This window comes from Mytilus edulis, chromosome 3 (assembly GCF_963676685.1).
Source record: "Mytilus edulis chromosome 3, xbMytEdul2.2, whole genome shotgun sequence".
NCBI classification, from domain to species: domain Eukaryota; kingdom Metazoa; phylum Mollusca; class Bivalvia; order Mytilida; family Mytilidae; genus Mytilus; species Mytilus edulis.
Genome location: NC_092346.1, coordinates 44,656,218 through 44,667,453, shown reverse-complemented (window position 1 = coordinate 44,667,453; position 11,236 = coordinate 44,656,218). Strand labels below are relative to the sequence as shown.

General features: G+C 30.2%; 1 protein-coding gene across 1 annotated transcript; it reads left to right on the top strand.

Annotated features, from left to right (window-relative positions):
- Positions 1-1,252: 1,252 nt before the first annotated feature.
- Positions 1,253-11,185, top strand: LOC139516604 (adenylate kinase 7-like). The gene is made up of 16 exons (XM_071306800.1): positions 1,253-1,405; positions 1,877-2,050; positions 2,427-2,535; positions 3,139-3,233; positions 3,621-3,731; positions 4,294-4,377; positions 5,277-5,362; positions 5,736-5,826; positions 6,352-6,429; positions 6,976-7,125; positions 7,412-7,540; positions 8,129-8,387; positions 8,816-9,160; positions 9,448-9,587; positions 10,114-10,272; positions 10,827-11,185. Exons 1-16 carry the CDS (start codon positions 1,316-1,318, stop codon positions 10,863-10,865), a joined length of 2,139 nt encoding a protein of 712 aa, XP_071162901.1. The 5' UTR covers positions 1,253-1,315; the 3' UTR covers positions 10,866-11,185.
- Positions 11,186-11,236: the final 51 nt, after the last annotated feature.

Here is an 11,236-nt window from a genome sequence, read left to right as displayed (position 1 = left end):
ATGTAGTAACACTCTAGAGAGTGTCACTTTTACTGAGTTTAACATTAATTAATAAACAGCTGCACCATGAGCGCATGATACGCCCGACGTCTGGTGTGGAAGTTTAATGCAACAATCATAAATAGTTTCTGAGAAAGTTTTAAGTAATAAACATATATTGTTTTTGAAATACGGCGGGACATGTGAAACCCCCCTCTTTTTTCTTTTTTTCTTTTTACAAAAAACTAAATTTCACTAAAATAAAATTTTGAATCAAAACTAAAAAGTATACTGATCTTTAGATTAATATAACAAAGAAGTGTGCAAAGTTTAAAGCAATAATCATAAATTGTTTTTGAGATATATATGGCACGACATGTAAAAAAAACCCTCCCCCTTTTTTACAAAATACTTAATAGTTCAAAAATTAAATTTTGAATCACCACCAAAAAGTATACAGATCTTGCGATTGATATACCAAAGACGTGTGTAAAGTTTAAAGCAATAACCATAAGTCATTTTTGAGATACGACGCGACATGTAGCAAAAAAAACCTCCCCCTTTTTTTACAAAATACTCAATAACTCAAAAATGAAATTTTGAATCATCACCAAAAAGTATACAGATCTTAAGATTAATATAACTAAGAAGTGTGTAAAGTTTTAAGCAATAATCAAAAATCGTTTTTTAGATACAGTGCGACATGTGAAAAAACACCCCGGCCCTGTTTTAGTTACAAAGTGCCGTAACTCAAAAAGTTTTAATTTTATTTTAACCAAAAAGTATACAGATCATTTGACCATAATTAGAAACAACTATATTAAGTTTCATGAAATTTGGATAAGTCGTTCTCAAGTTACGGTGCGACATGTTTACGCCGGACAGACAGACAGACAGACAGACGGACGGACGGACGGACGGACGGACGGACGGATGGACGAACGAACGGACGCACAGACCAGAAAACATAATGCCCCTCTACTATCGTAGGTGGGGCATAAAAACCCAAATTCGCTTGGTGTCTCAGTGTAGAAACTGATAACCGATATGGTTAGCATTAAAACTTGAGTGAAAATGTCATGAAAAAGGTGAGAAATGAGCAAAGATGATTATTGTTTGATTTTCGTTTTAAAAAAAATATATTTTCGTATATTTATATACAATATATCTATATTGATTAAATAAATGAAGAGAAGATAAACAGGAAATGACTTTGTACTAACTGTACTTTAGAGCTTTGATTTTTTTTTGTCACTAAAGAGTTATCGAACTTAACATAAATAACAAATTTGAGTTGTCTCCCGTTCATTTCCTTAGCAACAACAAAGCACGAAAAATGGCTTTTCAAGATGATGCAGAAAAACCTAAAAGTAAACGCATGTTTATTAACCAGGTGGATGCTTACCACGGAAAGAATTTAGCAAAGGTAAATGCAGATTGTGTAAATTTATTAACTAATTATTTGTAATTCAGTAATTGTCATTATCGTCTATTAACTTAAGATTATTGTTGTCAATGTTGAAACTGTGCAACCCTTTATAAAATAAAATAATTTACTTGGCACTTGCATATTGCTTACTGATAAATCATGATCGTTGTGTAAACGTCATTTTCTTTTACTTAAGTAATTAAAGAGTGTCAATATTTATTTGGTTTCGGTGTTAAAGGTCCCCAGTTGTTCTAGAATTTCAAAATTCAAATCATTCGATGATCACTGAGTATTGTCAATGAATAGCTATTAGGGTTAGTTTATTTAAGATATTTTACTCTTGTGCCAACTCCCTCAAATATTCCTCTTTCCAAAAATGTAAAGCTTACCTATAATTGAATTGATGCATTTGTTCACCACCATTTTCTTGTATTCTGATGCTAATTAATATTCTAATTTTCATTGCAGTTTTTATCTAGGTGCGTGGTTGGTGCATCTTTAGAAGAGCCAGAAGAAGAAGATGATGCCAGATCAACTAGCAGTTCTATTATTGCACTACCAAAAGAAGGATGCTATGAAATTGTTGGTACCGTCAAAGATGCAGAGACAACAAAACCAGATTTTGTCAAGGAAGTCATCAATGTTAGTAATATACAAAATAATGGAATATGTAATGCAAACAATTTATCATTATGTTATGATTCTAATTTCTTAAAAAATGCAAATATTCTTTTCCTTAACAGAAAATCATATTGTCTCTGTGCACTGTTACACAATGATGTTTACAAATTAAGACATTTAGATCTTACGGAGGGTAACCAGGGTTTGTTCAAATGATTATTTTATGCAATAAATCATTAAGTTTGAAGTTATATATATTAGAGAAGTTCGAATTAGATATTCATTGACTCAATATCTTTGTTACTTAAAAAAGATAAAAAATGTCCTTTGTAAAACAATATTTTGCATAGAATTTTAATGTATGTGATAATATATTTCAATGTTTTTTTAATTTCAGTTTGAGAATAAGGACCAGTTATATGAACAGCTAGTAGAGTGTGATGTGATAGTGTATGACATTACACAGGACCCTGATCAGATAGATGAGGCAGTCTGGGCAGTATCAGGTATGAATGATCTTTTTTCTCATAAAAGAGGGACAAAAGATGCAATGTACCAGAGGGACAGTCAAACTCATAAATCAAAAATAAACTGACAAGGCCATGGCTAAAAATGAAAAAAGACAAACAGACAAACAATGGTACACATGATACAACATATAAAACTAAAGAATAGGCGACACGAACCCCACCAAAAACTGGGAGTAATCTCAGGTGCCCTGGAAGGGTAAGCAGATCCTGCTCCACATGTGGCACCCGTCATGTTGCTCATGTTATAACAAATCTGTTAATTAGTCTAAATCAGTAGGTCATATTCATGAAAGGGAAGGGGATTATAGTTACAATGTAAGGAACATATCCGATATCATAAACCATACACATAGTCAAGTCACAGAGAAAAATGAATATGAACATAGAGATGGTTTCAAAGCTGCTATGAATTCTCTGACACAGACACTGTTTCAGATTATAAATTCAATGTCATAAATACCATCTTGTGATTTTAATAATTTTCAGAAGTTTTTGGTTTTAATGTTAGAAAATTGGAATGTACACTTGCTCTACATTTTGTTCAAAAAATGATTTATCAATTTATTTTATATTTTTCAGAGATCCATTCAGACCTGGATAAAATAGAGAAACCAAAGATGTTTATATTAATATCTTCTGTGATGACCTGGGCTAAAAGTAAATCTTTAGATCCCGTAAGTATATTTTGGTTGCTACAAATGTATGTTGTTCTACCAAAAAAAAAATCCAGATCATTTTGTAAATACCTATTCAAATATCTATTGATCACTATAATTTTTATGACCATTTTGAAATTTGGTAAAGTAGTAAATATGGTGTTAAAGCTAGGGAAAAAATATAGACAACTGGAATAGTCTGAATAGATTGTATATGGACTCCTTAAATAGAAAATTCTTTAGGGAAAACCAGCAACTCACAAAAAATATACTTAACTTAGTAATAATTTTGTTATTGTGAAGTTACATGTACATATACATGTATATCACCATATGTAAAAAAAAATATCAACAAAGATTCAAATGATTTTTTTTTAAATACAAAATATATGGTGTTGTTTATAGGATGATCCAGAGATCCCTTTCACAGAAGATGACTACAGGAGGAGGAAACCACACCCTAACTTCAAAGAACATATCAGTGCTGAGAAAACTGTTATCAAAATGGGAAAAACTGTAAGTTTTCAACTTGGAACTATTAAAACCAAAATTTGTCTAGCTCAAATATTTATATTTTCCCTTTTCCCGCAAAATTTGTGTTCAAATCAAATAAATGAAAATGTTCAATTATTTATGTACTAGAACCCTAAAGCTTTATTGCCAGTGTTTTGGTTATTTTTAAAGATGATTCAAAAGTATTCTTTTTCAAATTTGCAATTACCCAATGAAACATATTCTCTGTAAACATCTTGGAACTTTTAAAAACAAAATTTGTCTAGCGCAAATATTTATATTTTCCCTTTTCCCGGAAAATTTTTGTTCAAATCAAATAAATGAAAATGTTCAATTATTTATGTACTAAAACCCTAAAGCTTTATTGCCAGTGTTTTGGTTATTTTTAAAGATGATTCAAAAGTATTCTTTTTCAAATGTGCAATTACCCAATGAGACATATTCTCTGTAAACAAATTAAATTTCAAACTTTACTGTACATTTAGAAGATAGAAATGTGTTACATGTATGCATACACAAAAAAACATGAGTAATACATTTTTGAAAAATTGTTTTATTTTTCTAGAACAAAGCTAAGTTGGTGACATATGTAGTGGCATCTGCTTTGACATATGGTGCTGAGGAATCTATTTTCCATTACTTGTTCAAAGTAAGTATTCATAATTTCTTACATATAGATATAGGGAAGATGTGGTGCGAGTGCCAATGAGACAACTCTCCATCCAAATAACAATTTTTATAAAAGTAAACCATTATAGGTCAATGTACATCCTTCAACATGGAACACTGAACAACAACCTTTAAAGGGCCCCAAAATTACTAGTGTAAAACCATTCAAACAGGAAAACCAACAGTCTAGTCTATATTTTAAATTGTTTTTGTAGGATTTAATAATCATTATATATGCTATGTTAAATATAGATAAATTTAAATGTGTTAAAATTAAAATAACAAATATACTGAACTTCAAGGAAAGTTCCTAATCAAAATGCAAAACCAACAGCTTAAATGAATAAAAACTCTCATTATCATATTCCTGACTTGAAACAGGCATTTGATAATGTGGATTTTTTTTTATTAAACCTGATTTTATAGCTATGTCAACCTTTTACTTGTATGACAGTTGCACAAAAGATATTGTATTATGTATATCCATCACATTTTTTTTTAATTAATGTAACATTATTGTCTGTTTCAAATCAGATTAATTGAAGGTTTATAAATAGAAGAAGTGGTATAATTTGAGTTCTGAACTGTTTCCATAATTAACCTTGATCATTATGCACTTTTTTATGATTTTATATGCAACAGTCTAAAAATTTAATGTCATATTTTGGGCAAACTATCACTTTAGTCTTCATATGGATGCTTTCAGGATTGGCTTTAGCTACACATGTATACAGTGTCAGGGTGTCTCTAAATCAATTTATCTATACATCATTTTTAAAAACAACATGTGTAAATAGATATATTTTTGTTTAGTTTAATTCAGTTATAATTTTATTATATACCATTTATATATCACTTTATCACATTTGACACTTTCAGTCTGCCTGGCACAATGCACCTCAGCTTTTATGTTTTGGAGATGGACAGAATGTCATACCTACAATCCACATCAAAGATTTAGCAGGGTAGGTATTTGTAGATGGTTTCTTTACATGTTTTGTCTTGATACAGTGTACCAATTTTATGTTTAAACCAAGTATCAATTTTATTTTTTCCTTGGTAGTTTATTTTTCTGTGTATTTACACTCCCTCTGATAAATTCAAGTCACTAGTATCTCTTACTGGCCTGATAGTAGTTGGAGATATTTGCACTAAATTTGATAAACATTGGAGTTACACTATGACTGTAATTAAGAATTTATACATACCTTTTAACTTAATTTAAAGATCACTTTGTCATATACAAAATACTGGTCAATGTAAGATCAGAAAAGTAAAAGAGATAATCAAGAACGACCATGAAAATGTAGATATTGACTATATGTATATTTTTTTCAGGGTAATTCAAAATATTGCAGATAGTCGACCAAAAGTGAGATATCTGATTGCAAAGGATGATTCCAACAATACTCTGTTTGAAATTGTCAAAGTATGTATACTTTACAATATGTAAGGGACGACGTCAAAAGATCGATGTAGGATAAAAAACTTAAATAAAATAGTTTGGGGATGGGGGGTTAAAATTCTGCAAGTTTTGTATATCTAAAATCGATTTTTACATATATCCCTATTGGTAAATCAATTTTTCCCAAATTAAGTTAAGAGGGGGGTGGGGGTCAGTGAAAAAACTATGTGAATTAAGTTTTTTATCCTACATTTAACTTTTGATGTCGTCCCTAAATATAGAATTAATTTAATAAAAAAAGATATCTGCCATATTTACTTTATAGTCTAATTGGGTCAAACTGTAAGTCAATGGTTATTTTATTTGACTCTATTTTTCTGAAGAAAAAATCTTTCAGTTGACAAGAGAACTTTCTCACATTTTAAGTTGTTTCTTTTTTAAGTTTGATATTTGTGTTCAAATTTTTAACAGCATTATTATTGATTTCTTATATTTTAAACTAATAATTATAAATTTCCTAATTTTACCCTGACTTTTCTGTAATTGCAGGCTGTTAGCTCAAGTCTTGGAACAGGAAAAGTGAAATCAATCACTAAGGAAGAAGCTTTGTTAAATAAAGATATTGAGGTAAGTTCTAAGGGAGATAATTTGAATATTTTCAAATAAATGTTAACATATTTTTAAAAAGTTGTTATCTGCCAAAATGCATAGGCGGATCCTGGGGGGCCCGGGCCCCCCCTTTGGTGGGAAAAATTTGGTTGATTATATAGGGAATCATTGAAGCATGACTGGAGCGGGCCCCCCCCTTAGGTCAGTCAGTGGGCCCCCCCCCCCCCCCCCCCCCCCCCTTAGGAAAAGTTCTGGATCTGCCACTGAAATGTTAAATATGTTTACAATTGCTCTTATCATTCTGTGTGTCATGTCTTTAAAAACATTATTTTGATGTAAAGTAGAAGAGAAATATAGAAGTCTTATATTCTTAATTTACAGCTCTTCTAAACCAGTATCACCATAAACAATATTCAAAAAGTTAGATAAAGAATTTGGTTTAATTTAAATGAGGATTTTATTAATCTAAACCCATTAAGACTTAACAATACCACAAACTTATTTGCAATGTTAAATAGATAGTTTTAGAATGTACACGTTTTCACTTTTACATTTAATTTTCAGCAAGCAGACTTTGACATGTTGCTGGTAAACCTTAGAATGGATGCTGTTAATGTGAAAGAGAACATGAGAATCAGCTGGGTTTCAGAATCTGGAATGGTAGATAATATCATGCAAACCATCAAAGAATACAAAGATTCAAGGAAATTACAGGTACTTTTAATTTCATAATGAAGCAAATTAAAACTTGTGACCTTTCAAATTATCATATTTTTCTGTAAGCTATGTATGATCAGTTTAACAAGAAAATTGTTTTCTAAAAGCAAATCCATTATGTCACATGTATTTTTTATTTATTTAAAACTGTCTTGTTTTGCATAAAAAAATGCAAGTTGAAATTCTTTCATTCTCATTACATAGCTACTTGATATGTACAGTGGATTAATTGATTTTATATGCAATTTATTGTTTTGTTTAATTATAAAAAATTTCTTTTCAGCCATTGAGAATTTGTGTATTGGGTCCACCAGCTTCAGGAAAGACAACGGTTATTCAACAGCTTTGTGAATTCTACAAGTTACATCATATCAAAATCAAAGATGTCATTGATCAAGCTATTGATGACCTGGTAAGAGATTTAAAGTTACAAGTTTCATTATAACTTATTAGTATTAGTAACAAAGTCTAAAATGAGACAAATAAATTTGCAACCCAACACCCAAATTAAGAGCTGTGCCTTAAGCGCATGATGTGCGCCTGTCGCTTTTTTAACAAATAAAGTTCCATTACCACTCAATGCCATATAAGAAATTTAAAAAAAACAACGGTAGCTTATTTAAGTAGTAGATCAATCACCATACCATTTTTGAGCAAATGTCTGAAAACTGGCAAATCCCCTCTTTTTATGAATAAATAATAAAATCCTTTAACTCAGAAACGTTAAATCTAAAATTTATATAAAAAAAAAAAGGAAGCTTACGTCAATAAATATTTAAACAACTCACCAAAGTTTCATGAAAATTAAGGATTTTTGAGTTATTGTCCGACATGATGACTTAGGCCTGTAAATGAGCTTACATGAATAATAACTAAAAGACATCTAAAGGACAACTTGTAGTGTTTGTACAATATCTCAAGCTATAAATTGTCTTCTTTTAAAGTTCAAACAGAAACAAAATCAAAGATCTGTCATTATCACAATTTTTTTTCTTTTCAGAAAGCCCAAGCACGACGTGCAGATACTGAGGAAGAGGGTGAGGATGAAGATGATAACAAGGCACAGGAAGCACAAGAATTACTAGACCAGATCCAAGAGGAAATGGCTGGAAATAATAACAAATTGACAGATTCTAAAGTCTTACAATTTTATAAAGAGAAATTACATTCCATGCCATGTCAGAATCAAGGTTTTGTCTTAGATGGTTTCCCTAAGCTGAAAGATCATGTAGAAAATGAAGAAGATGGCTTATTCAATGGTAAGAAGTCAGACACTGCTTCAATATGCTTTACCAATCTCAATGATGTCATAAATTTTTCAAAACTTTAATCAGTGATCAAATTCATAAAAAATAAAAACATTCTGTGTTGAAGATTTTGAATGAAAATCAAAATGGAAATGTCTTGCTGCAATATAAAGATCATCTATCAAAAGGGCTTTGCTCATTTTTTGAAGACCATATGGTGACCTATAGTTCTTAATTTCTGTGTCATTTGGTCTTGTGATGAGTTGTCTCATTGGCAACCAAACCCAATTTTATTTTTATATAAAGTCTGCAATAAGGAGCAATGTCCACTTTGTTAGTTTGTATATTAATAAATAACTAATTTATTACTTGTAATAAACGTTATTGGATAAGGATTAAAACAGTCAGCAATATTTGATATGAGAAATTTTATTTTTCAGCCACAGATGCAGAAGAGGCAGAGGAAGCTGACAAGGAGGGAAACTATGATAAGAAATTAATGCCAGAATTTATGTTCTGTTTGGAAGCCACAGATGAGTTCTTACGTAACCGTGTGATGAACCTTCCTGAAAGTGTGGTACATGGTACACACAACACAGAAACGGAACTGAACAGAAGACTGAAAACTTACAGAGACAATAATGATGAAGAAAATACAGTTCTGACATATTTTGATGAACGTGAAATTGATATTGTTAAATTAGATGTAACTAAAGATGATTCTAAAATGATGAAAGATACAGTAGATAAGATGAAGAAAGTGATTGGAGGAGCAAGGAATTATGGTAAGTAAAACACTGCATGACAGTCAGTAATATAAACTTGTACATTATTTGTAGGTACAACTGAGGAAGCTGTAATAGCCATTTGTAAAGTTATCTAAAACCAGGCAGATTTTTGGTCATTTTAATGTATTTATAAAAGATTACAGAATAAAGGAAAGTTAGAAATTATTTTATTTATTCAGTCTATAGTAATCTACCTCTTTTGACAAACATTAACTTACTTTTGCCAACAAGCATTATTTTTTGTTGATTATTGAAAAACTTACCAGCAAATAATTTTAATTCAGGTCCAACTCCTGAAGAATTGGAAGAAATGAGACGACAAGAAGAAGAAGCAAGACTTAAAAAAGAAACAGAAGAAAGACAAGAGAGAGAAAGGAAGGAAGCAGAAGAATCTAATCTTAGAAAACAAAGACAAGAGGAATGGGTAAGACCCAAAGATTACCAATTTTTAAGATTTAAATGAAAATTGAAAAGATCACAAAGGATTTGATATTAACAGAAATGTTTGGTATATGTCAATGAAACATCAACACAACCACAGAAAAAACATACTGTCAATAAAATCTGTCACTGTAATGCTTTTAAGAATACATGGTCAAACGTTTATACTACTCCGTTTTTCTCATATTGCCATTAATATCAAAATGACTACTTTTAGATTTTTTCACATTATGAATGAATTTTTATCATGGACAGCTTTAAAAGAAAAAAAAGATTCAAAATTAAACAAGAATTAATCACAAAAAAAATCTGAGAGTCCAGATGGAATTATTTTATTTCTATGAAAGAATTTTTTTTTTGACCTGCCAAAATATTGCCTTAGCATGTTTTAATTTTGTTCAAAATAATGAAAAATGTACAAATTTGAAATCTGATTATAGTCTGGAGATGTTTAGGTTTTTTAACTGATGGTTGATCTATATTGAAGTATTGTATTATTTATTTATCAGACGTCAAGACTAAATGAAGTGAAGAGGGAAGAGTATGAATTATTAGAGGCCCAATCTATACCACTAAGGAATTACCTAATGAAACATGTGATGCCTACACTAACACAAGGGTTAATCGATTGTTGTAAAACTAGACCTGATGATCCATTAGATTATTTGGTAAGTTTCTACTGTGTGTATTAAGTTAAAATGGTTTTTGAGTGAAAAATGGACCGAACAGTATTGCTTACAAAAGTTCAAGTGTGCAGAACCGTAGCTTGTATATCTTTTTGACTATATGGTCCACTAAAAGTAAAAATTATCATAAGGACTCAAGAGCTATGGACCTTTAAAGGCATCTGAAGGCTTCGAAAATGAAAGCAAAATTAATAGAGTTTTCTTATGTGCTTCTTACAATGTCAAAAGAAAGATATTTAAATAAGAATGGGACCATTTAAATATTCGGCAGGTTTTTTTTAGAGTGCTGACCACAATTGCAAACATATTCTCATGACAAGCTCTTATATAAGCTGAAATAAGTGTGTTTTTCCTTTGGAGTCATTACAATATATGATTTGTTCAGTGGTCCTAAAGAAAGTTGTAGATGCAGAAGTCTTAAAGACGCAATGATTGATTCTTTTTTATTTTATCATAACTGCAAATGTCTTTAGATTAAAGTGTTGAAAACCTATTCATTATTATGTTATAATAACAAATTATTTTTCTACTTTCAGGCGGAATATTTGTTTCAGAATAACCCTCAAGTGGACTGATGAACTGCATATTTACAAGTGACTCTTTTTAAATCTGTGATAATTGTTATAGTGCCTACCATTTAAGCATTTAGTATGGCACACTTTTATTGTTTTTTTCAATTGACAGAAAAAACATTCCATGAAGCAATGTAAAACCATCTATTATGAAATGGTTATTAAAAAAAATATATAATGTTATCAAGATATTTTGTAATAAGTTTGTATTTCTGTCATGTCTTGGAAAGAAAATTTGAAGATAAGAATTAAGTTAAAATATATTATAATTTATTCATCTAAACATGTTGTGTATATAATGTAAATAAATATAACATAAACTATTGTCTATTCAGTTTTTCATTTAAGTCATGCTAATTTGTTCATAAACAAGA

Excerpts from the sequence above, each read along its gene's own strand:
- LOC139516604 (XM_071306800.1), top strand. The coding sequence starts at position 1,316 with ATGGCTTTTCAAGATGATGCAGAAAAACCTAAAAGTAAACGCATGTTT. Across the intron at positions 3,732-4,293 it reads TTATCAAAATGGGAAAAACT|AACAAAGCTAAGTTGGTGAC; the intron begins GTAAGTTTTCAA and ends TTATTTTTCTAG. Across the intron at positions 4,378-5,276 it reads TTTTCCATTACTTGTTCAAA|TCTGCCTGGCACAATGCACC; the intron begins GTAAGTATTCAT and ends TGACACTTTCAG.